General features: G+C 45.4%; 1 protein-coding gene across 1 annotated transcript; it reads right to left on the reverse strand.

Annotated features, from left to right (window-relative positions):
* Positions 1-1184: 1184 nt before the first annotated feature.
* On the reverse strand, positions 1185-23078 carry hs2st1b (heparan sulfate 2-O-sulfotransferase 1b). The gene is made up of 7 exons (XM_031730493.2): positions 22485-23078; positions 18145-18386; positions 9967-10052; positions 9446-9584; positions 9246-9343; positions 2504-2661; positions 1185-2297 (listed from the first exon to the last, which is right to left on the reverse strand). The coding sequence occupies exons 1-7, from the start codon at positions 22606-22608 to the stop codon at positions 2071-2073; spliced, it is 1074 nt and encodes a 357-aa protein (XP_031586353.1). The 5' UTR covers positions 22609-23078; the 3' UTR covers positions 1185-2070.
* Between the last annotated feature and the right edge of the window lie 1024 nt (positions 23079-24102).

The raw sequence follows: 24102 nt of genomic DNA on the forward strand, positions 1-24102 counted from the left end.
CTCCGAGCCTGGTTCTGCTGGAGGTTTCTTCCTGTTAAAAAGGTTTTTCCTTTCCACTGTCGCCAAATTTAGCTCGTGGGGTCTCATCCATTCATATGTCTGTAAAACTATACTGATGCAGAACAGCAGACAGAGGTGACTGTTGTCAGGTCACACTATATAAATAAAACTGAACTGATTCATTCACCTGGCGAGTATCCCCAGATAGTAATCCAGCTGTTAATGCAGTCAAATAGCTGCTCCAGGATACCAGTTTCTAAATATGCAATTAGGGGGAAAAAAAATCGCTTCTACGCCAGAAGTGGAGAGTGGAAAGTTAGTATTATCCACTCATCCACAATACCCACATTACCAAAGAATACAGTTGAAAAACCATGGAAAAATCCTTTATATACACAAGTATTAAGTGAATTTAGGTGAACCTTGATTTTTTTTCTTCTTTTTTTTGCTTACTGACTGCAAACAATTTTAATCTCAACTGTTCTATGCCCCTGAATGCATGATCCTAAAATGAAGCATATCATTTTCTAGACATAAATTTTAATAGATTTGAATTCTGAAACTTGAATCTTAAACTCGTGTAAATATCAATTTTAATGAAATAATCCGCGTCTCCAGTATTAATACACAGAGTATTAATACACAGTTAACTTTCAGTCTGCATTTTTGCGGCTTTCTTTCCTGGCTTGAAATTGGTTACATTTCATTAATACAGCAGCTCCTTTCTAGCTTTACCGTCCAAAGTCCATAAACATTTACACAGAGCTTTTCCTATTCAAGACACTCATACTGCTGATGTGTCTGCAGCAGCTGTGCCGCTTTCAACTTGTGTTATTTGTTTAATATCTTCATGTTATTATAATGCTATAGTTTTATCTTCCTTTGCAAAAATCCCTCACTCTGCTGTCAGTGTCAGACACACAGCCAACACCCCTTTCATATGAACGTGCTCATAGCTTGGATCGAGTTTATCACCACCTTTGTGTTACTGCTTATAGCTTGATTGCCAGTGTTACAGTATGTGAAATCGTGAAGTCGTTTCATACTACACAACTCTGGTCTAAATGTGGCTCTGGTTTCAGGACTGCTGACTGGGACTGTATCATTTGGTTAAAGTCACATAAAACAAGTAAATCACTTTTTAAAAGCCAACCAAACTTGTTCACAAAATTCACCACACAAACTTGCAGTTATTTGTTTATATTCAGAGTGTTACTGTGGAGAGTGGAAAACAACAGTAATCATAGAAGCAATACGCCAAAATAAAAGAAAAGTGAATGTGGGATCAGAGGAAAAATAATATTAAAGAAATGTTCTGTACATTAATATAAAGGCACTATCAGTTTCTTCCTGCTTGCAGTAATACTGTACTCAAACATTCCAGCTGTTAGTCATTAGTACCTTTCTCCTACTCCAGGTTGTCCTTTCAGACTAAAACAAACAAAAGAACAGCAGCTGTCTTTTAAGAAAAAACATGCACATTAATATCTGTGATAAATCACTGAAATAATGTGTGAAACATGTAAAAATTGAGAAGATCTCAGTGGAATAAAAAAATTACCAGTCACGCACCAAAGGATGCAATGGTCCAATCTGTTTTCTTTTGCTACAACTTGGTCCAAAAACATGTTAACACAGCATGTAGGAATGTAGCCGTGACCATCTGCACTTTGTAAACAAGTGCTGGTTCACTGGAATTTCGTGTATGATTGATAAAAATACATAAACCATGTCAACTGATATCTTTTCTCTTTTTTTAAACAATGTTTTGAAGCTGCTGAAGTAGTTGAGGTTTCCTGCTTTTATTTTGAAAGTCCACCCAAACATCAAACTTTGTAAAAAAAACCTTCTTGTCCTTAAGGTTTGGGAAATTCTTTCTCACAGTATAGACTGATACCTTAGTTTTCTCAACAGCTGCACTAGCAATAAAAAAGTAGAAATTCCACCATAGTGTCTGAAAGGATTTCCCAACTAGACCCAGTGAAACCAGCAGGGCTTAATGTCCTGTAATTTCCCAGTGTACACGACTTGTCCCTGTGCAGCTTAGTTAATGCTTTTCTGTTGACACTTTTAGTTCACTTTGGGGTAGATCTTTTCATAGAAGAAGCTCTGTGCAAGGACAAAGAGTTCTCCGTCTTTTTCCCTGACGGCGTGGGCACGCACAAACTGAAACTGTTCAAGTGCAAACTCGTAAAATTCATTTTCGATTTTCCAGATGTTTGATTGCTGCAACTTGGCTATTGTCTCTTTGGTGGGGGGCTTCTTCTCTGTGGTCTTCCTTAGGTGGGATTTCTTTCCTGGAGGAACATAAGAAGGCTTAATGATTCCAGGTAACATGTTTGGGACTGCTCTACTAAAAAACACATTCTGTCAGCTAAGTGCAAATTGATACCAGGAAAAGGATTCGTCATATAAACTTAACTCCAGTACTGACAGGGCTCGTTTTAAGGGCATCACAGCCACAAATAAGAAGTAACAGTATGAATTTGTGTTTTGTTGCTACCTGATCTGTAGAGATCTGTGGCTCCCTTAAAGAAGCGTGGGAGTGCTGCCTCCAAGATCATGATGAAGTCCTCGAGTTCCTCCGTTACTCCCACTAAGAGGTACTCGTTTACCAGGTTGTATTTGGCCTGTTCCAGAGCCCATCTACTGCCCGCGTTCCTGCACAAGAAACAGAGATCACAGTGTGAGTGAGTTTAATTTGGATCACCTCATCTGGAGGCCAGGCTTTTCTTCTGTTACTTATCTACATCTTTGACATCACTGCACAATACTCTCTAGCAATAGGTGGGTATTATGCAAAGACTGAGCAGCTTTCTTGAATTCTGCCGTTCTTATTTTCATGCTAGCGCTCTTCCTGCAAACTCTAAATTTTCTCAGTGATGAGCAAAGCTGTTGTTGCATTTAAGGAGCACAATGTCCAGAAATGCTGATCATGAAAAGAAAATGACTACATGAAAGGAAAAATGTCAAACTGTATGCATTAGTAACAAGGCTGGTTACTGTAATCACACTCATTCACTGTTTAATTCCTAATAATGAAAATAAATGATACGGTTTATTTGAAAATAATCAAAATAATGTCCAAAGGGAATTCAAAGTCATTTCCAAACTGTACACAAGTTTTTTTTCTTCTTTTTATAACAGAAGAGTAATTATGATTTGAGAGGTATTTCTAATTTCACTGTACACAAAGCTAAAAAATACATATTCCTACTGTTGAGGTGAAATTTTAGAATAATGCTGACAAAAAACAAAAATCTGTCTTTGGCTTTCAAAAGACATTTGAGGGTTACAAGGATGAATGACTGTTGTTTTTCTTCTTTTGGAGGATAGGGAGGCTTTAATGAGAAGAACCTAGGTTGGACATATATAAAACACTGCTTCTGCCAGAGGCTGTTCAGTCACTAATGAGTCTGAGTACACAGATTTTGGACTATATATCTATGTGCTGTTTACATCGTCTGTGTAATATGTGATTAGTGAAGAGAAAAAAAAAAAAAACAGAACTATACCACATCCTCATCGCTGCTTACAAACAACAGATGGAGCCTTTTCTTTCACTCAGCTTGGAGAAAGAAAAAAATTTCACACTGCGACTGATTCAAAACAGTCATCTAACATTTTATAACAGACACTGACAGTGAATTACACTTTAGTAAATAGTTAATAGAATCTTAATGTAATTAAGATGTAATGACACTCCTCCATGACTCACTACCTTATTCCTGTTGGAGGCGTTTGTGTGTCCCAGGGGCTATCTCTGGGTGAGGGCGCAGACAAATAGCGATTCAAAAACCCCTGTGAATGAAAGATCTAGGGAACAGTTCACCGTGCCCGGGATAGGGTTACCAGGGATGAGTATTTCAGTACCCCTTCAGCTTGCTGCCTCTACGTTGGAGTTTTTCCAAGTGAACAAGAGGGTTTGGTTCCCTGAGCCTGTTTCCTGTTGTTTGCCCTCATGCGCCGAACGACAGTTCAGAATACCGGACCGTCTTGGTATCCCTGGGTGGAGTGCTTCAGGGTGTTCCACCTGGGGGCTCCGTCGTCTCACTTGGAGACTTTAACGCTCATGTCAACAACGACAGTGAGACCTGGAGGGGTGTGAAGGGAGGAACGGCCTCCCAGATCTGAACCCTAGCGTATCCATAAGTGCACGTGGCATCACGACACCCTAGGCTGCAGGTCTATCATCGATTTTGTAATTGTATCATCAAATCTGCAGCAATATGTTCTGGAATGGATCTTTAAAAAGAGGAAACTGGACAGTGTGCTCCAACTGTAGAGGGATCACACTCCTCAGCCTCCCCAGGAAAATCTATGCCAGGGTGCTGGAAAGGAGAGTCTGTCCGTTAGCTGAACCTCGGATACAGGAGGAAATATGCGGTTTGCGTCCTTTTCACAGAACATTGGACCAGCTCTTTATCCTCTCGAGAATACTTGAGTCTTCTGTGGAAAGTGCCTCGGGAGTATAGGGCTTCTGGCCCGTTGCTACGAGCCATTTGATCCTTGCAAGAGCTTGGTCCGCATAGCTGGCAATAAGTTGGACTCTCCGTGAATCGCTACCTTATCGTGGTGGAGGGGTTTGTGTGTCACAGGGATCCCAGGGGCTATGTTGTCTGGGGGCTTTTGCTCCCTGGTAGGGTCTCCCATGGCAAATTGGTCCTGGGTGAGGGACCAGACAAAGAGCGATTCAGAAGACCCGTATGAAAAGAACATCGAGGGAACAGTTTACCCTGCCCGGGATAGGGTTACCGGGCCCCGCCCTGGAGCCAGGCCCGGGAGGGTGCCCGAGGGCGGCGTCTGGTGGCCGGGCCTTAGTCCATGGGGCCCGGCGGGCACAGCCCGAAGAGGAGACATGGGCCCATCCTCCCGCAGGCCCACCACCCGCAGGGAGGCGCCATAGGGGTCGGGTGCAATGTGTGTCGGGCGGCGGCCAGGAGCGGAGGCCCTGGCGGACCGATCCCGGCTGCCAAGACTGGCAATAGGGACATGGAATGTCACCTCTCTGGTGGGGAAGGAGCCTGAGTTAGTGCGTGAGGTTGAGAAGTACCGGCTAGATATAGTCGGGCTCACCTCACGCATGGCTTGGGCTCTGGAACTAGTCTCCTGGAGAGGGGCTGGACTCTGTCTCAGTCTGGAGTTGCCCCTGGTGAGAGGCGGCGGGCTGGGGTGGGTATTCTAATATCCCCGGCTTGCTGCCGGTGCGTTGGGGTTTTTCCCAGTGGATGAGAGGGTTTGTTCCCTGCGCCTCAGGGTCGGGAACGGGTCCTGACTGTCATCTGCGCTTATGCGCCCGAGTAGCAGTTCAGAGTACCCAGCCTTCTTAGAGTCCCTGGGGGTGCTGGAAGGTGCCCCACCTGGAGACTCTGTTGTCCTACTGGGAGACTTCAATGCTCACGTGGGTAACGACAGCGAGACCTGGAGGGGCGTGATTGGGAGGAACGGCCTCCCTGATCTGAACCCGAGTGGTGTTTTTGTTATTGGACTTCTGTGCAAATCACAGTTTGGCCATAACGAACACCTTGTTCGAACATAAGAGTGTCCATAAGTGCACGTGGCACCAGGATGCTCTAGGCCGCAGGTCGATGATCGATTTTGTAATCGTATCACCAGACTTGCGACCATATGTTCTGGACACTCGGGTAAGAGAGAGGCTGAGCTGTCAACTGATCACCACCTGGTGGTGAGTTGGATCAGGTGGCGGGGAGGACGCTGGACAGACCCGGTGCACCTAAACGCCGTGGTGAGGGTGTGCTGGGAACGTCTAGCAGAGGCCCCAGTCCGCGAGATCTTCAACGCACACCTCGGCAGAGCTTCAACAACATTCCGAGGGAGACGGGGACATTGAGTCCGAATGGACCATGTTCAGCGTCTCCATTGCCGGGCTGCTGCATTGAGCTGCGGCCGCAAGGTGGTTGGTGCCTGCCGTGGTGGTAATCCCCGAACCAAATGGTGGACACCAGAGGTGAAGGGAGCCACCAGGCTGAAGAAGGAGTCCTATCGGGCTTGGTTAGCCTGTGGGACTCCAGAGGCAGCTGACAGGTATCGACAGGCCAAGCGGAATGCGGCTCGGGCAGTGGCTGAAGCAAAAACTTCGGGTGTGGGAGGAGTTCGAGAGGCCATGGAAAAAGACTTTCGGACTGCCTCGAAGAGATTCTGGCAAACCGTCAGGCGTCTCAGGAGGGGAAAGCGGTGCTCTACCTGCACTGTGTATAGTGCTGGCGGTGCGCTGCTGACGTCGACTGAGAAAATTGTCAGGCGGTGGAAGGAATACTGAGGACCTCCTTAATCCCACTGACACGCCTTCCGAGGAGGAAGCAGAGTCTGGGGATGAGGGAATGACCCGCCAATTTCTGGGGTCGAGGTCACTGAGGCAGTTAAACAACTCCTCGGTGGCAGAGCCCCTGGTGTTGATGAGGTCCGCCCGAGTTCCTGAAGGCTCTGGACGTTGTAGGGCTGTCCTGGTTGACACGCCTCTACAATGTTGCGTGGAGATCAGGGGCAGTACCCTGGACTGGCAGACCGGGGTGGTGGTCCCCATCTTTAGAGGGAGACCGGAGGGTGTGTTCCAACTACAGGGGATCACACTCCTCAGCCTCCCTGGGAAAGTCTATGCCAGGGTGCTGGAAAGGAGAGTTCGTCCGTTAGTCGAACCTCGGATACAGGAGGAACAATGCGGTTTTCGTCCTGGTCGCGCGGAACACTGGACCAGCTCTTTATCCTCTCGAGGATACTTGAGGGTGCATGGGAGTTTGCCCAACCAGTCTACATGTGTTTTGTGGACTTGGAGAAGGCATTCGACCGTGTCCCTCGGGTGTCCTGTGGGAGGTGTTGCGGGAGTATGGGGTGTCTGGCCCACTGCTACGGGCCATTCGATCCCTATACAACCGTTGTAAGAGTTTGGTTCGCATTGCCGGCAATAAGTCGGACTTGTTTCCGGTGAGTGATGGGCTCCGCCAGGGCTGCCCTTTATCACCGATTCTGTTCATAATTTTATGGACAGGATTTCTAAAGCGCAGCCAAGTGGCGGAGGGCTTCCACTTGGTGGCCTCAGAATCTCATCTCTGCTTTTGGGATGATGTGGTTCTGATGGCTTCATCGGTGGGGGCCTCCAGCTCGCACTGGAACGGTTCGCAGCCGAGTGTGAAGCAGCAGGAATGAGGATCAGCACCTCCAAATCTGAGGCCATGGTTCTCAGCCGGAAAAGGGTGGAGTGCCCACTCCGGGTCGGGGATGAGTTCCTGCCCCAAGTGGAGGAGTTCAAGTATCTCGGGGTCTTGTTCGCGAGTGATGGGAGAAGGGGCCGGAGATCGACAGACGGATTGGTGCTGCGGCTGCAGTGATGCGGACGCTGCACCGGTCCGTCGTGGTGAAGAGGGAGCTGAGTGTAAAAGCGAAGCTCTCAATTTACCGGTCGATCTCGTCCCGACCCTCACCTATGGCCACGAGCTGTGGGTAGTGACCGAAAGAACGAGATCGCGCGGATACAAGCGGCAGAAATGAGCTTCCTCCGAAGGGTGGCTGGCCTCTCCCTTAGAGATAGGGTGAGAAGTTCGGCCATCCGGGAGGGGCTCAGAGTAGAGCCGCTGCTCCTCCACATCGAAAGGAGCCAGTTGAGGTGGTTCGGGCATCTGACAAGGATGCCCCTGGGCGCCTCCTGGGTGAGGTGTTCGGGCATGTCCCACCGGGAGGCCCAGGGCAGACCCAGGACGCGCTGGAGAGATTATATCTCGGCTGGCCTGGGAACGCCTTGGTGTTCCCCCGGATGAGCTGGAGGAGGTGGCTGGGGAGAGGGAGGTCTGGGCTTCTCTGCTTAGGCTGCTGCCCCCGCGACCCGACTTCGGATAAAGCGGATGAGGATGGATGGATGGATGGATGGATCGTTCCCAAGTGGGTGTTGGACTCCGCCTTTGTCACCGATGCTTTTCATAATTTGTAGGGGACAGAATTTCTAGGCGTAGCCAAGTGGTGGAAGGCTTTCACTTGGGCAATCTCAGAATCTCATCTCTGCTTTTCGCAGATGATGTGGTTCTGATGGCTTCGTCAGGTGGTGGCCTCCAGCTCGCACTGAAGCGGTTCGCAGCTGAGTGTGAAGCAGTAGGAACCGCTTTCAGCAACTCCAAGTCTGAAGCCAGGGTCCTCTGAAGCCAAAAAAGCATGGAGTGCCCATTCAGGGTCAGCGTTTCTGCCCCAAGTGGAAAACTGTAAGTATCTCGGGGTCTTGTTCACAAGTGATGGGAGAGGGTGATCGACAGACGGACTGGAGTGATGCGGACGCTGTACCGGTCCGTCGTGGTGAAGAGAGAGCTGAGCATAAAGGCAAAGCTCTTTATTTACCGGTCGATCTACATCCCTACCCTCATCTACGGTCACGAGCTTTGGGTAGTGACCGAAAGAACGCGATCATGGATACAAGTGGCAGAAATTCGCTTTCCTCAAAGGGTGGCTGGTGTCTCCCGTGGAGAGTAGAGCCGCTACTCATCAACTTTGAAAGGAGCCAGTTGAGGTGGTATGGGCATCTGACAAGGATGCCTACTGGGTGAGGTGTTCTGAGGAGGGAGGAGGCCCCGGGGCAGACCCGGGACATGTTGATGAAATTATATCTCTTGGCTGACTTAGGAATGCCTTGGTGATCCCTCGGACACGCTGGAGGAGGTGGCCGAGGGCATTCTAGGCTTCTCAGCTTAGGCTGCTGCCCTCGTGACTCAGCCCCAGATAAGCGGAAGGAAATGGATAGATGGATGTAACGACAATGATCCATGAATTGTATAAGTGGAAGAAAATTGATATTATGTTATTATGTTTTTGCTTTTTTAATTCCTGTGAACATTGTTTATTTTAACCCAAAACCTAATCTTATGCTAAACCTGATCAAGTTTTGTTTCCTGAGAGTGAATAAAACAGACCAGAGTCAGCACCGAGTGAAACAGGATATCAGTGAACATCAACAGACAAAAGCTGGAAAATCTGAACTTCCCAAGCAACGAGGACAAGACGAAGACCTAAAGACTGAACTACTGGTATACACAGCAGTAACACCTCTTATCAAGACATTTACTGCATTCTGACGATTCTACACCTAATTCTCTACATTTATTCGTATTTCCCATTTTGTCCCTTCGAAACGACTTCTGCTCTGCACCCCTGCTGCATCCTGTTGATGCTAAGCTAGCAGCCAAAACAGGAGTTCTAGCAGTTCAGAGAAAGAGAATGATCGGGTTGTCAGGTGCAGCCCCACTCACCAGCACTCTGAATGGTGACCACAGAAAAAAGGGATCTGCAACCAGAGTTTCTCTGGAGCACAGTCAGACCCACCTGATGACACACACTCATCAAAAGTCTGAAACACAATGGAAACACTTGTTATTGTATTATCCAGACAAAAAACAGGTCAAGCAACACAATGTGTGTTTGAAAAGGATGCAAGCTATAAAAGAAGCACCTTCTTGTCTCCTTGTTTCCTTCGTCGAAGGCCTGGTCTGTAATCATCTCCAAAGCGTAAAAAATAGTAGTACGACACAAGGCGCTCTATGGGATCACGCACCACATTGATGTACAGTGGTTTACGTTTCACGCCATATCTGAACAAAAAGAAAAGGGAGGGCACATTCTTTAAAATCTTTTCAGACTTAATTTACACTTCACTGCAGCAGCACATGAAGCTGTGCTGCTGAATTTTATTGCATTCAAAAAGCAGATTCTCCCTAGTGAAAGCATGGAGCAGCATCAGGGAGTGAGAGTGCAAGTTAACCGAATCTCTCTCACTGAGAAACACTTAGACCATTAGAATAATTACCTGTGATCACAGAGATGATAGTGTCAGGGGAGATAAGGACAACAATGCCATTAATCAACACTAAAGCACATGTTAGCGATCAATACGTGACCTCCCTTTATCTGCTCTGCTGGCTGTTTGTAACTAATCTGGATATTAATGGTATTACAGGAAATGAAGGGCCTTACTTTGAGAAGTCCAGATAAGCTACATGGCCGTGGTAGAAGCCGGGCTTCATCTCTCTCCACGAGGTGACGTTCCTGACAAAGCGCACCTGGAGACAAAGATAATGGAAACTAATTACGGATTCGCGGGGAAACGGAGCCACAACAGAAATGTTTGTGCTACATGTTGCTACAAACTTTACTCAGCTACAGCGCAGAGTTCAAATACAGCAATCCAAAAGAAGTACATGCCTGTCACTTCTTCATCTGTTTTCAAGCAAAAGCTCTGAACAAGCTGCAGATTTTGAGCACTTGAATTTCACATACAGCTCCAGTCACTAAAACATCCTTGACAGAGTGCTTCCTCTTACACTGTCACTGAATGTACAGAATATTTATCCATGCATGTTTTTGGTGTGGATGAGTCACAAAAGCTGCCACTTAAGGAGAAGAAGTTCAAAGTAGAATGTCAAAGTAAAAACAAGCGTTAAGTAGCTAATGTCCATCCATTTTCTAAACCACTTATCCAATTTAGAGGGCTTGAGCCTAACCCAGCTGTCACAGAGGCAGGATACACACCGAACAGGTCGTCTGTCAGTCCGCTGAACGGCTAACATGGAGAGACACAATCACTGATCTAACATGCGTGTCTTCAGCTTGTGGGAGGAAACTGGAGTACAGAAATTCTTTATCACAAAGATAATACTCGTTTCATTTTTGTAGTAATGGTGTAAACATCACAACATGATAACATAATGATGTAAAACTCTGAGATTACTTAAAATGTGTTTATGTAAGCTTGAAAAGAAGGTCTTACTTAAAGAAGGCACAGAATCTGGTAACTTTAAAAAAAATTCTTTCAATCAAATTCTGGCACCAACTTCTGTATAAAAGGTTCCTTAAGCTGTAACATTCTGTTCAAACAGCGTTCGGATGAAATAAAGATGATTTAATTGTGTGTCTACTAAAGGCTTCTAAGGAAACTGCACATGGAGCACTAAAACACTGGAAAGTGGATCAGGTGGAACCAAAGCACAATATGAAGGAACATAAGTGATCATCAAAACTACCATCACTGAAATTACTTCATAGATTCAGAATTTTCTAAATAAAGAACAAAAGCCTCTAAATAGAAAGAATACTGTCAAAGAAAGGCCGTTTACATGCTGCGAGAGGACGAGCAGCATCTGTGACTGAATGCTGAGGAGAGCAAACAAGGCCAAAAACTTTAAGAGGGTTCAGAAAGACAGATTTAGATGTGAACAAAACTTTATTACAGAAAAGTGAAATGTAAGGACACATACAGAAGAGAGAATTATACCACAGCATATCAAGCCCAAAGGGAAACAGGGTGATGGGAATATTGAAATCTTCTGGAATAACATTGGTTCTTGAATGCTGCAGTCAGGAAAACAAAACAGAAGCAAACAAACACTAAGCTAATCTGAAGTTCAATGACTTTTTGTACCCAAGGCACAACACAAGACCTCATTCATATTTGCAATCATATCTACTTGTATGAACACAATAGTATTCAGTATACAACAGCCCACAGTTGGATTTTTAAAACCAAGCATGACAGAAAGACTGCAAACATACTGGTGATGCAGACGGTGATGTGCTGAATCAGAATATGTAAATACTCTCATCATATAACGCATCACTTACAAATCTATTTCATCACAGACACCAAAACTAGCAGTGTTGATAGTTATAAACCAAATCAAACCTAATAAAAACAAAGTCTAATGTGTATTACACCATCTCCCTATCACATCCACCACCTTCAGAGCAGAGAGAAGAGAACTGGACTATGGGTTGATATCAGGTTAAGGAAAGTCATGTTTGCATTATAGATAGTGCTTATTACCTTGAGAGACGAATTACCGTAATGAATTTGAAAATATCTGAGATCAAAAGCACTGAAGAATGTTAGGGTCAGTTGGTTCCATCAATATTTAACTGTATAAATGACCAGGATGTTAGTTTTCTTTCAGATTCTGCGAACATGGGCTCTCCACGAACATACTGGATGCGCAGTGGCAGCTCTCACCTGGCATATCATCACCACCTGCACATATCCACTGCCTGGTAATATATTTTTTTATTATAAGAGCTTCATTATAATGCACCAACTCAAATAAAATACACTCACCAAATTGTGGTGACACACATCACTGCAGTAAGAAGAACCAATGATCACCAACCTAAATATGATCCATAGATATTCATGGGGTGCTTTGACCATTTGTGGAATGTGGGTGATAAACATAAAGAGGTTTAGATATGAGGCTGGTGTAGATGGACACATTCCCAGATGGACTGTGATTTTACAAAGTAGAATATGTACCTTTTTAAAATCTGCCTTTTTTTTGCTCAAACTATTTTTGGTTTTTCTGCTCACGCTTAATATGGAGCTCATCCACTCTTTGATTGATGAGGCCCCTTGGACTTGCTTTAGGGCACACCCTTTGAGAACCACCAGTCTAAACCAGCGGTCCCCAACCCCCGGGCCACGGACCAGTACCGGGCCGCGAGAGTTGAGGCTCGGGTGTGAAATTTATGGTTTTCAGGGTTTTTATCGTTAACTCGGTTTCCCTGGGTCTTTTCCAGTGTTGTAGTTCTGTGTCTTATTTTGAAAGAAATATTTACGTTATATATATTTGCATTACCATAGCGACCAGAGAGCATTAAGGTGCAGAGAGGAGGATGTTACTCTTAATGTTGTTGGCGCATTTCAGGAGCACGCTGCTAATAAAGTTACACAATTACACTGTGAATTTGCGTTTATTATTATATTTACAAAATACCACCGTTTTTGTCTTCGTCATATCATTTTATTTTGTTGTATTTATCCGCGACACCTTAAAGGCCGGTCCGTGAAAATATTGTCTGATATTAAACCGGTCCGTGGCACAAAAAAACGATTGGGGACCACTGATCTAAACTATTAAATAAATAAACGCCTTAGACGTTATAAACTTCTGCTTCTAGTGTAAATTATGCCACTGGTCACCAGCATAAAAACACAACACATTACATGTCTGTGAAGGTTCTCAGTCATCCAGGTCATCGTAGTCAAAGGAGTTTGCAAAGAAAAGCGTCTGGACTTCTTTAAGACACATTACACAAATGGACAATATTATGGACAATTAATTATGACATTTGAAACACACACAGATTAATATCACCCTACACTATTAATAAATATCACAAAGTCAAACATACCTTGGCTTGGCTGGATGTTTTAACTTGATACAAAAGTGTTCATATATAAAAATGAATCTTGGCTGTGACGGGACTGCAGACTGTCGTTTACCCTCATACGTGTGTGTGTGTGTGTGTGTGTGTGTGTGTGTGTGTGTGTGTGTGTGTGTGTGAGGTGGGGGTGGTGAGTAGGTGCGAGCCTGTTGTGAGACGGCAGACAGGATATTACATTGGCAACTACAAATAACACCATTATAGCTTCAGGGCATTTACACTGTGTGAACTGAGCTGCTCTCAGCAGTAAACATTCACTAAGAGTAACAGGATGCGGAGAAAGACTCTTTGGTTTGGTTCTCAAACCAAAATATCATCAGGTTTCATTATTTTCAACGTGCAAACAAACACACCGGAGAGATGGATTCATTAACAGACAACAGCCGCAGATGATTTTCCCTTCCACCACTACAGAGTACCTTTTTCATGAGTGATGTGGATCATCAGAATAGTGTGAAATTGGCAACTCTGTTTATTACAAGTGTTGTTAATGAGAATAAGAAATGCAGCAATGTGCCAAACTGGCACAAAAGCAGGAAGTAAACAAGGGCGCAAACAGGATGCTAAATGGCAAAACACATGTTGTCTGACCTGAAGATTGTTTTTTTTTTTAAATTTTCATTCTTAAATATTCTCTTTAGGACTTTTGCATGTAAGACTTGCATAAATGTGTCAAAAACAAAGTTAGCTCAACCTAGTAATATGAGCGACAATAATGGATATTTCTAAGATACAGTAGAAACCATCCATCCATCTTCATCCGCTTTATCCGAAGCCGGGTCGCGGGGGCAGCAGCCTAAGCAGAGAAGCCCAGACCTCCCTCTCCCCAGCCACCTCCTCCAGCTTATCCGGGGGAACACCAAGGCGTTCCCAGGCCAGCCGAGAGATATAATCTCTCCAGCGTGTCCTGGGTCTGCCCTGGGCCTCCTCCCGGTGGGACATGCCCGAACACCTCACCCAGGAGGCGCCCAGGAGGCATCCTTGTCAGATGCCCCGACCACCTCAACTGGCTCCTTTCGATGTGGAGGAGCAGCAGCTCTACTCTGAGCCCCTCCCGGATGGCCGAACTACTCACCCTATCTCTAAGGGAGAGGCCAGCCACCCTTCGGAGGAAGCTCATTTCTGCGGCTTGTATCCGCAATCTCGCTTCTTTTCGGTCACTACCCACAGCTCGTGGCCATAGGTGAGGTTAGGGGCGTAGATCGACCGGTAAATTGAGAGCTTCGCTTTTACACTCAGCTCCTTCACCATGACGGACCGGTGCAGCGTCCCCATCACTGCAGCCGCAGCACCAATCCGCCTGTCGATCTCCGGCTCCCTTCTCCCATCACTCGCGAACAAGACCCCGAGATACTTGAACTCCTCCACTTGGGGCAGGAACTCATCCCGACCCGGAGTGGGCACTCCACCCTTTTCCCGACTGAGAACCATGGCCTCAGATTTGGAGGTGCTGATCCTCATTCCCGCTGCTTCACACTCGGCTGCGAACCGTTCAGTGCGAGCTGGAGGCCTTCACCTGATGAAGCCAACAGAACCACATCATCCGCAAAAAGCAGAGATGAGATTCTGAGGCCACCGGCGAAAGCCCTCCGCCACTTGGCTGCGCCTAGAAATCCTGTCCATAAAATTATGAACAGAACCGGTGACAAGGGCAGCCCTGGCGGAGCCCATCACCCACCGGGAACAAGTCCGACTTATTGCCGGCAATGCGAACCAAACTCTTGCAACGGTTGTATAGGGATCGAATGGCCCGTAGCAATGGGCCAGACACCCCATACTCCCGCAAACACCTCCCACAGGACACCCGAGGGACACGGTCGAATGCCTTCTCCAAGTCCACAAAACACATGTAGACTGGTTGGGCAAACTCCCATGCACCCTCAAGTATCCCTGAGAGGATAAAGAGCTGGTCCAGTGTTCCGCGACCAGGACGAAAACCGCATTGTTCCTCCTGTATCCGAGGTTCGACTAGCGGACGAACTCTCCTTTCCAGCACCCTGGCATAGACTTTCCCAGGGAGGCTGAGGAGTGTGATCCCCTGTAGTTGGAACACACCCTCCGTCTCCCTTCTTAAAGATGGGGACCACCACCCCGTCTGCCAATCCAGGGTACTGCCCTGATCTCCACGCAACATTGTAGAGGCGTGTCAACCAGGACAGCCCTACAACGTCCAGAGCCTTCAGGAACTCGGGGCGGACCTCATCAACACCAGGGGCTCTGCCACCAAGGAGTTGTTTAACTGCCTCAGTGACCTCGCCCCCAGAAATTGGCGGGTCATTCCCCTCATCCCCAGACTCTGCTTCCTCCTCGGAAGACGTGTCAGTGGGATTTAGGAGGTCCTCGAAGTATTCCTTCCACCGCCTGACAATTTTCTCAGTCGACGTCAGCAGTGCTCCGCCAGCACTATACACAGTGCAGGTAGAGCACCGCTTTCCCCTCCTGAGACGCCTGACGGTTTGCCAGAATCTCTTCGAGGCAGTCCGAAAGTCTTTTCCATGGCCTCTCCGAACTCCTCCCACACCCGAGTTTTGCTTCAGCCACTGCCCGAGCCGCATTCCGCTTGGCCTGTCGATACCTGTCGGCTGCCTCCGGAGTCCCACAGGCTAACCAAGCCCGATGGGACTCCTTCTTCAGCCTGGTGGCTCCCTTCACCTCTGGTGTCCACCATTTGGTTCGGGATTACCACCACGGCAGGCACCAACCACCTTGCGGCCGCAGCTCAATGCAGCAGCCGGGCGATGAAGACACTGAACATGGTCCATTCGGACTCAATGTTCCCAGTCTCCCTCGGAATGCTGTTGAAGCTCTGCCGGAGGTGTGCGTTGAAGATCTCGCGGACTGGGGCCTCTGCTAGACGTTCCCAGCACACCCTCACCACGCATTTAGGTGCACCGGGTCTGTCCAGCGTCCTCCCCGCCACCTGATCCAACTCACCACCAGGTGGTGATCAGTTGACAGCTCAGCCCCTCTCTTTACCCGAGTGTCCAGAACATATGGTCGCAGGTCTGGTGATACGATTACAAAATCGATCATCGACCTGCGGCCCTAGAGCGCCCTGGTGCCACGTGCACTTATGGACACTCTTATGTTCGAACAAGGTGTTCGTTATGTCCAAACTGTGATTTGCACAGAAGTCCAATAACAAAACACCGCTCGATTCAGATCAGGAGGCCGTTCCTCCCAATCACGCCCCTCCAGGTCTCGCTGTTGTTACCCACGTGAGCATTGAAGTCTCCCAGCAGGACAACAGAGTCTCCAGATGGGGCACCTTCCAGCACCCCCCAGGGACTCTAAGAAGGCTGGGTACTCTGAACTGCCACTCGGCGCATAAGCGCAGATGACAGTCAGGACCCGTTCCCCGACCCTAAGGCGCAGGGAACAAACCCTCTCATCCACCGGGAAAAACCCCAACGTACCGGCAGCAAGGTTCAAGGTTCTTTATTTGTCACATGCATAGTTATACAAGTATAACACACAGTGAAATGTATCCTGACACGATCCTCGACATGTGCAAAAACATGGGGTAGAGGAATAACATTATAAAATATATATATATATATATATATATATATATAGTATATACATTGGGTGAATGTGCAGTAGAAGCAGCAGCAGGTGAATTCTGTACATTAATATGAATAGACATCTGACTATTTTACAGAATGGACAATATAAACATATTTAAAGTTAAAGGAAGTTAAAGGAATTGAGAGTCTGGAGGAGAGTCTCAGTCAATTATAGATGATGTGAGCTGGCGTGTGTGTGTGTGTGTGTGTGTGTGTGTGTGGGGAGTCTCTCTGTCCTTGCCCGGATGATGCGGAACCTTCTACCAGATTGTAGAAGTTGGAACAGTTTGTTGCCAGGATGGGACGGGCCCTTCAGTATCTGCGTTGCTCTAGTCCGGCATCTCCTGGTGTAGGTGTCCTGAAGTGGGGGGAGAGCAATCCTGCAGCAGCGTTCTGCTGTACGGATCACTCTCTGGAGAGCTTTTTGGTCCTTCACACAGCTGTTCCCGAACCACGTTGTCATGTTCTGTGTGAGGATACTCTCCACAGCGCCTGTATAGAAGATCCTGAGGATCTTTGGAGAGACCCTGAACTTCCTTAGTTCAGGCCGAGGGGATATTAGAATACCCACCCCAGCCTGCCGCCTCTCACCAGGGGCAACTCCAGACTGAGACAGAGTCCAGCCCCTCTCCAGGAGGCTGGTTCCAGAGCCCAAGCCATGCGTAGAGGTGAGCCCGACTATATCTAGCCGGTACCTCTCAACCTCACGCACTAACTCAGGCTCCTTCCCCACCAGAGAGGTGACATTCCATGTCCCTGTTGCCAGTCTTGGCAGCCGGGGATCAGTCCGCCAGGGCCTCCGCTCCTGGCCGCCGCCCAGCACACAATGCACCCGACCCCTACGGCGCCTCCTGCGGGTGGTGGGCCTGCGGGAGGATGGGCCCATGTCTCCTCTTCGGGCTGTGCCCGGCCGGGCCCCATGGACTAAGGCCCGGCCACCAGACGCTCGCCCTCGGGCACCCTCCCCGGGCATGGCTCCAGGGCAGGGCCCCGGTAACCCTATCCCGGGCAGGGTAAACTGTTCCCTCGATATTCTCTTCATAAGGGTCTTCTGAATCGCTCTTTGTCTGGTCCCTCACCCAAGACCAATTTGCCATGGGAGACCCTACCAGGGGGCAAAAGCCCCCAGACAACATAGCCCCTGGGATCCCTGGGACACACAAACCCCTCCACCACGATAAGGTAGCGATTCACGGAGAGGTAGAGTAGAAACATTAGAGGAAAATACTCCAGGACAAGTGCGATCTCAAAATCTTACATCGTCTCTGCGATCTGTCTATGTATATAAGCATAAACAGAGCCTTTAAAAATTTATTCCTGCACAAAATATAATAGACATTACTCTGTCATTTTGGCTGAGTGTGTGAGGTCTTACTTGGTCTTGTAGAGACATGACAGGGTTGTTCTTGGTTGTGTTGATGTGCAGAACGTGGAAGCGATTCTTCCCACACAGGTCGTAGGCGATGTTCGTGAAGGACGTGCTGGCTGTTTTGGGCACTCTGTTGTAGATGATGACCGTGTCGTCGTTTTCTACTATCGGCGGAAGTTCCCGCCCACCCCCGTATTCGCTGTGACGCTGCTCTACTTCGGCCACCTCGTGTCTGGCTATGGTGCGTTCTGAACAAGCAAGTAAACACAGTCTGTTGTTAACATTTTAATTATATAGTGCACAACTGAATAAGCACAATATTATAATATTCGATTTTGCACTAAAAGGACAGTCACTCCAGCTTATCACACCACCATAAAATAGTCAGTCAGTAGTTTTAGGGAGCAATTTGCGTGCCAGGTAGCTGGATGTTGTTCGAAGAGATTTATCTAACCTTTATGTCTTCCTATTCGTCTTCTTTGTATTTACTGATTAGCTAAACAGCTGGAATGAGTGAGAAGCAGGAGCATGAGCAGACTGGCAGCTGCCAGATGAAATAAACCCTGAGATGAGATTCTCCCCTCCCACAGGAACATGGCATAAGGCCAGTGAAGCTTGTTAGTTAGCATGCCTTAATTAAAGAAAACAACAAGTCCTTCAAAGCACAATAACATCAAAACAAGTAATTAGGCTTTTGATGATAACATTGACAGGAGGCATAATTAAAGGTGTTTTCTCCCTCTTCTTTTCTCCACTGCAATGTTAATTAAAGACAATTACACGAATGGCCTTGTGTCTCTTAGACCGGATGTGTGGCGCTCAGTATGCTGCAACATCCAGCAGTCCAGCAAATCCTTTACTGTCTGACATGATGAAGGCTGATGAAGCTCAGGGGGTGGAGGCTGTTTGAGTTCCTTTTGTCTCCATTTTAAGACAGATGGATGGTCACTTATATTAAAGATTAAAGAAAATGGGATGTGTGCATATTATTCTGTTAGGCATGTGTTCCTGGTAACTTATTTACGGGTTGATTAAATGGAAGAAAAAATAGACAAGTCTTTAAGCAAGAAAAACAGTGAAAGCAGTCCAAATTGAGCACAGTGTAAGTGATGAGGTTAAACTAATGCATTTGTATGTAATGAGAGCCGCTTGAAAGCACATTTTGTATGATGTAAAAATGTCAAAATGCTGTTGAGATGGCTATGAAGCTGAATCTGGAACAAAATGTTTCTTAATTTCAAAGAAAAAAGATTAAACTGAGTACACTGGCAGGTGCCAGTGCTACTCCTCAGCCTCCTAGTAGATACACATATGACTTCTTGTTCAGTTATCGAATTCAGAAGATTTTCAGGGAACCTTTGATTGCTGAGGAATAAAAATACTAAAACTACAACTTCAACAGTTTATTCAAACTAAAAAAAACATGTACGTTATTTTTTTCTACGTGTTAATTTCCTGTAAACATTAATTACTTTCATTTTTACTTTGATACATTATAACTTTTGATATTTAAGATCATGATTTTTTCAGTTGGAAATTTTATGTTTGCAGATTTCGATGTGTGTTTTTAGCTTTTTAAATCATCTTTGATTTTCAGATCTTATCAACAGTTTCTGAGTTTTGGCCTTGATCTCGCAGGGTGTCGATGTGGCATTAACTGAGAGAAGGGTGGAATCATGAGCGATGACTTCAGATATGGGTGTGGAATGCACACAATGTCTGTGTAGGTTCCCAGTCATCCAGGTCATGGAAATGTAAGGCACTTGGAAAGAAAAGCGACTGGACTTCCTCTTTGAAGAGAATGGAAACCTCAACATTGAAGTTTAGTGGAAGCCCACACACCCAGACCAGTACCTACTCTTTGACTCCCACCACCGTCGGGAACACAAACTTGAAGTAATCAGGACCCTGCAATACTGAGCCGAAAACATTCCCTCTAAGCCAGAAGGGAAAGAAAAGGAACACACACAGCTAAAGAAAGCTCTTAAAATATTACACCAACTAAGGAGAAAATGAATGACAAACAGAACAATATTGTCATCTCTTATGTAGCAAGTTTATCAGAGAAACTCGGGAGAATCTTCTCCAAGTATGACATCCCAGTACACTTCAAACCCACCAATACACTCAGACAAACACTGGTTCTTCCCAAGGACAAAACTCCCAAACAAAAACTAAACTACGTAATATATGCTGTTTTCTGCACCGAGGAGTGTTCAGACCTCTACATTGGAGAAAACAAACAGCCAGTCCATAAACGCATGGCACAACACAGAAGAGCCACCTCGACAGGACAAGACTCAGCTGTACATCTGCATCTAAAAGTCATGAAGACAGATGGACTGAAAGAGCCATCTATGTGCACAGAGGGGGTGGCTTATAACACCAACTGTCTGCCACCCACAATCCAGTGTTGAGATCCCTTCCGAAGCACCTTAACACCCACTCACACCTTGCGTCACTTGATCTCAATAGGTCACATGATAGGGTGAGGCAAGGTCTTAAAATTGTTTCACCCAATACCTCTGTTGATAATGACCCGCACCCTTTTTCATACCTTGCCTCATGTGATGAGTCTTCGACCCTCTTAAGGGACAACTCCCACTCAAGCTTAAATAGCTGGGACACTCCGCCATTTGGACTTAGAACTGAAGAAGCTTCTCAGATGAGCGGTGAAACATCTTCTATTCTATTGTATTAATTTGTATTATTTTAAACATCAAAATACTTAATTATCACTTCCACAACATCTGCTTGATTAGGTGGGTAACCAGGGTTAATTTTCTTGGTTGACAGGGCGACGCATCCCCTCTGAATAAATTTAGTCAAAAAATGTGATAATTAATGTCCTTGAATATAAACTAATAAGATTTATTATAAGTCACTTTTTCACATTTTGCTGTGAGCACATATTCCCGATATACATGTGTACATCTCGCTTCAATCAAACTTTATTAGTAAGTGATGAAAAACACTGTTTGCGTTTATCTTAGAAGTCCCTTGCACAAAACTACTAAACCAAAATCTCCTGGTTTCTAAACAGATAAAGCCTCCAGTGTCAGCGTTTTTCAGTGTCCCAAATTTCTTCTAAAGTTGGAAACGAGCTCAAACTTGCAGACACACAGAGCCAAATGAAGATCAGATCCTGCTGTAGAGGATTTGGCCTCACAGAGCTCTGATCCAAACAAAATGATTCATGGCAGTATTTCTGTTTTCAACCACACTTGACGTTTTGTGCTTGTAACCCAACATGGAACTTGTCTGTTTCCAGGAATCTTTACTGAATATTAATGTGGAATGTCTGGCAGTCTGCGCGGGTGTTGGCTGCACTCTGTTTTCACATTTGAAAGGTACGAGTGAAAGAAATAATTGTGCAGTAAGGAATCAACGTGGCTAGATAAAAAAAATTGTTATCGCTTGTGTGTCGTTTAACGATTTTCTTGTGTACTTTTCTGCAATAAATGTTTGAAATTACTTTTGAAAAAAAATGAAAAATATTATATTCTTTACTTTTGGTCCTAAGGTACTTATGCTGATGACCAAAGATTCTTTGGTGGGTGCCAAGTTTTTATTTATTTATTTACATAAACAGGGAAAACCCTGTGCTTGAAGGGATATACTTCTGATGGGTGGAAAAATATGGATTTCCATCTGTAGCACTAACACGCTGGTATCTAATGTTTGTGTACCTCAATACAGATGTTCAATATAACAAGTGCAGACAGATTTGAAATCAAGTAGGGATGCAAGTAGGGAGAAAACGATTTCTAAAAATAAATAAATCCAACACAATACTGTGTGCGTTCAAGAATAGCAAACTTAAAATTAAAACGTACTGGCGTTGTTTTCAGGTTTATCCTTTTCCAATTAGGTCAAATCCGTGTACACAATTACCCTGAGGAGGCTTTGGTGCAGAAGCTTTTTGAGACTGGAATATCTATGTGTGTGTGTCACATGTTTATGTTGATAAACACTACTCTTCTAAATTATCTTACAATCTTACAGTCTTACAATCTGATGATAACAACAAAAAGTATAATAAACACTGAATTCAATAATAAGCAAAGCCACACTGGAAACTAGCTGAAACCAAACTGAACTTAAAATAAACATGAAAATTAATTGATCACAATAACTTCGATGTTTGAGGACTTCAGCATTGTTATGTAAATGATTTTTAAGTTTTAAAAATCTCCTGACTTTTTCCCTATAATGTACTTTTTGGTAAAAACTTGTCCGAATGTTTTTACTTTTTATAAATTACAAATTCTATGTTGCATTGCCTCAGTTTTAAAGCCTCAATAAGCCATGCTTACTAGGTGAACCCACCTTTGTTGTGGTCTTACCTAGTTTGGCTCTGGACTCGTCCAGTTTCTGGATCTGATTCTCGATCAGGAGCATCGCCACACCGAATGCCAAAACAGCCAAAAGCTGGATCTTCGGCAGCATCATGATCCTTAAAATCCCCATCAAACAACCGAATGACTCATGCCGTGGATGCCGGTAGTTTCAGGTTTCACGTCCACTGATAACGGCTAACCCAATACAAGCGTCTGCTGCTGGAAACTGGACTGACTCGGATGTTTTGATTTATATATTGCAAATCGAAATCCGGACGCCGAGGTTAGCTGCTGAGCGTCATTAGTAGATATAGAGCTCAGCAGCCATCCTGCAGGGTTAACTCGGCGTTAGCAAAACAAACTAACAGCAGCTAGCTCCGTGCTAACATTGGCCAACCTCACACCACCGGCATATTTCAAAACCAGCTTCGCTGTTCGTGTTTTATTTCGGACTTAACCTGCTTTGCCAACCGCGAGTTCGTGCAGAGCTCACAGACATGAAGGCAGTGAAACACAGCTGACTGCATGAAAGATAACCGAGTCCAAACTAAGCTTCTAGCAGGGGTGTCGCTTCTTCTTCATCCTGTGTTTTCATTGGACAACCTCAGAAGAACTCTAAAGGCTCCTGTCGCCACCTACTGGACGGCAGTGTGTGCAACAATTATTCCCCACAATGCACAGAGAAAGTTCACAAGATGTTAGTGAGACAAGCTGTTATGTATGATTTGGAAATGGTGGCACTGACAAAAAGACAGGAGGCTGAGATGGAAATGGGAGAGTTGAAAATGTTTTCACTGGGAGTGACCAGAATGGACAGCATTAGAAACGTGTCAGAAGGACAGTTCAGGACAGGTGTTTTGGAGACAAAGAGAGGCAAGGCTGAGATGGTGTGGACATGTGCACGGAAGAGAGAGCACATACAGTGAACAAAGGTTGCTGAAATAGAAGCTGCCAGTCAGGAGAAAAAGCAGAAGACCATACAGAAACAGGAGGATGCTTGGGATAGGGTGGGTAAGGTAGATGATCCATTCCTGCCCTAAAGGGACCAATCAAAAGAAGACGAGACGAAAAATAAGTAAAGATTAGAACCACCATGCTTAGCCAAACAGTCCAATAGATATATAAAACCTTAATTTTGCTGTCTTTAAAGATGGCTCATCATCACTGACTGTATAAAACCTTATTTAAATTCTTACAGTGTAACAAAATGTTGTTTCTGTCACAATCTAAGAGGCATAGTTATGTATGTAATTTAATAAATGTATGATTAATTAAACAAATTCTAGTATTTGTTTAGTTTTTTTAGCAAATAAATTCAGTAAATAAACTCAATACAATAGTTCAGATATACACGAGTCATTAAAACAACCCAACAAACATATATTTGTGGTATATAAACACACAGAAAGTTTTAAAGATGTCCAGAAATCTTGTTAAAACACATCTAATCTATTACAATCCAAGGGTTGATCAGGTGACACACATTTTAAGTTACTTCTGACTAGAAAAAACACAAAAACACACTGTTGCAGTCTGGCTCTCATGCGAGGACACAGGACAACAAAAAAATAACAGAAGGTTTGCTTTATATTCCAGTATAAGTTTGACTATCAACCTTGTGCCT

Source organism: Oreochromis aureus, linkage group 23, assembly GCF_013358895.1.
Source record: "Oreochromis aureus strain Israel breed Guangdong linkage group 23, ZZ_aureus, whole genome shotgun sequence".
Classification (NCBI taxonomy): Eukaryota; Metazoa; Chordata; class Actinopteri; order Cichliformes; family Cichlidae; genus Oreochromis; species Oreochromis aureus.

What these genes read in the sequence shown, in the direction of transcription:
- hs2st1b (XM_031730493.2), bottom strand. Translation starts at nt 22,608, where the DNA reads ATGGGGATTTTAAGGATCATGATGCTGCCGAAGATCCAGCTTTTGGCT. An exon ending in CGAGTCCAGAGCCAAACTAG is followed by an intron (nt 18,387 to 22,484) that starts GTAAGACCACAA and finishes TTGCTTGTTCAG; the next exon opens with AACGCACCATAGCCAGACAC. An exon ending in TCATGTCTCTACAAGACCAA is followed by an intron (nt 10,053 to 18,144) that starts GTAAGACCTCAC and finishes CTTTGTCTCCAG; the next exon opens with GTGCGCTTTGTCAGGAACGT.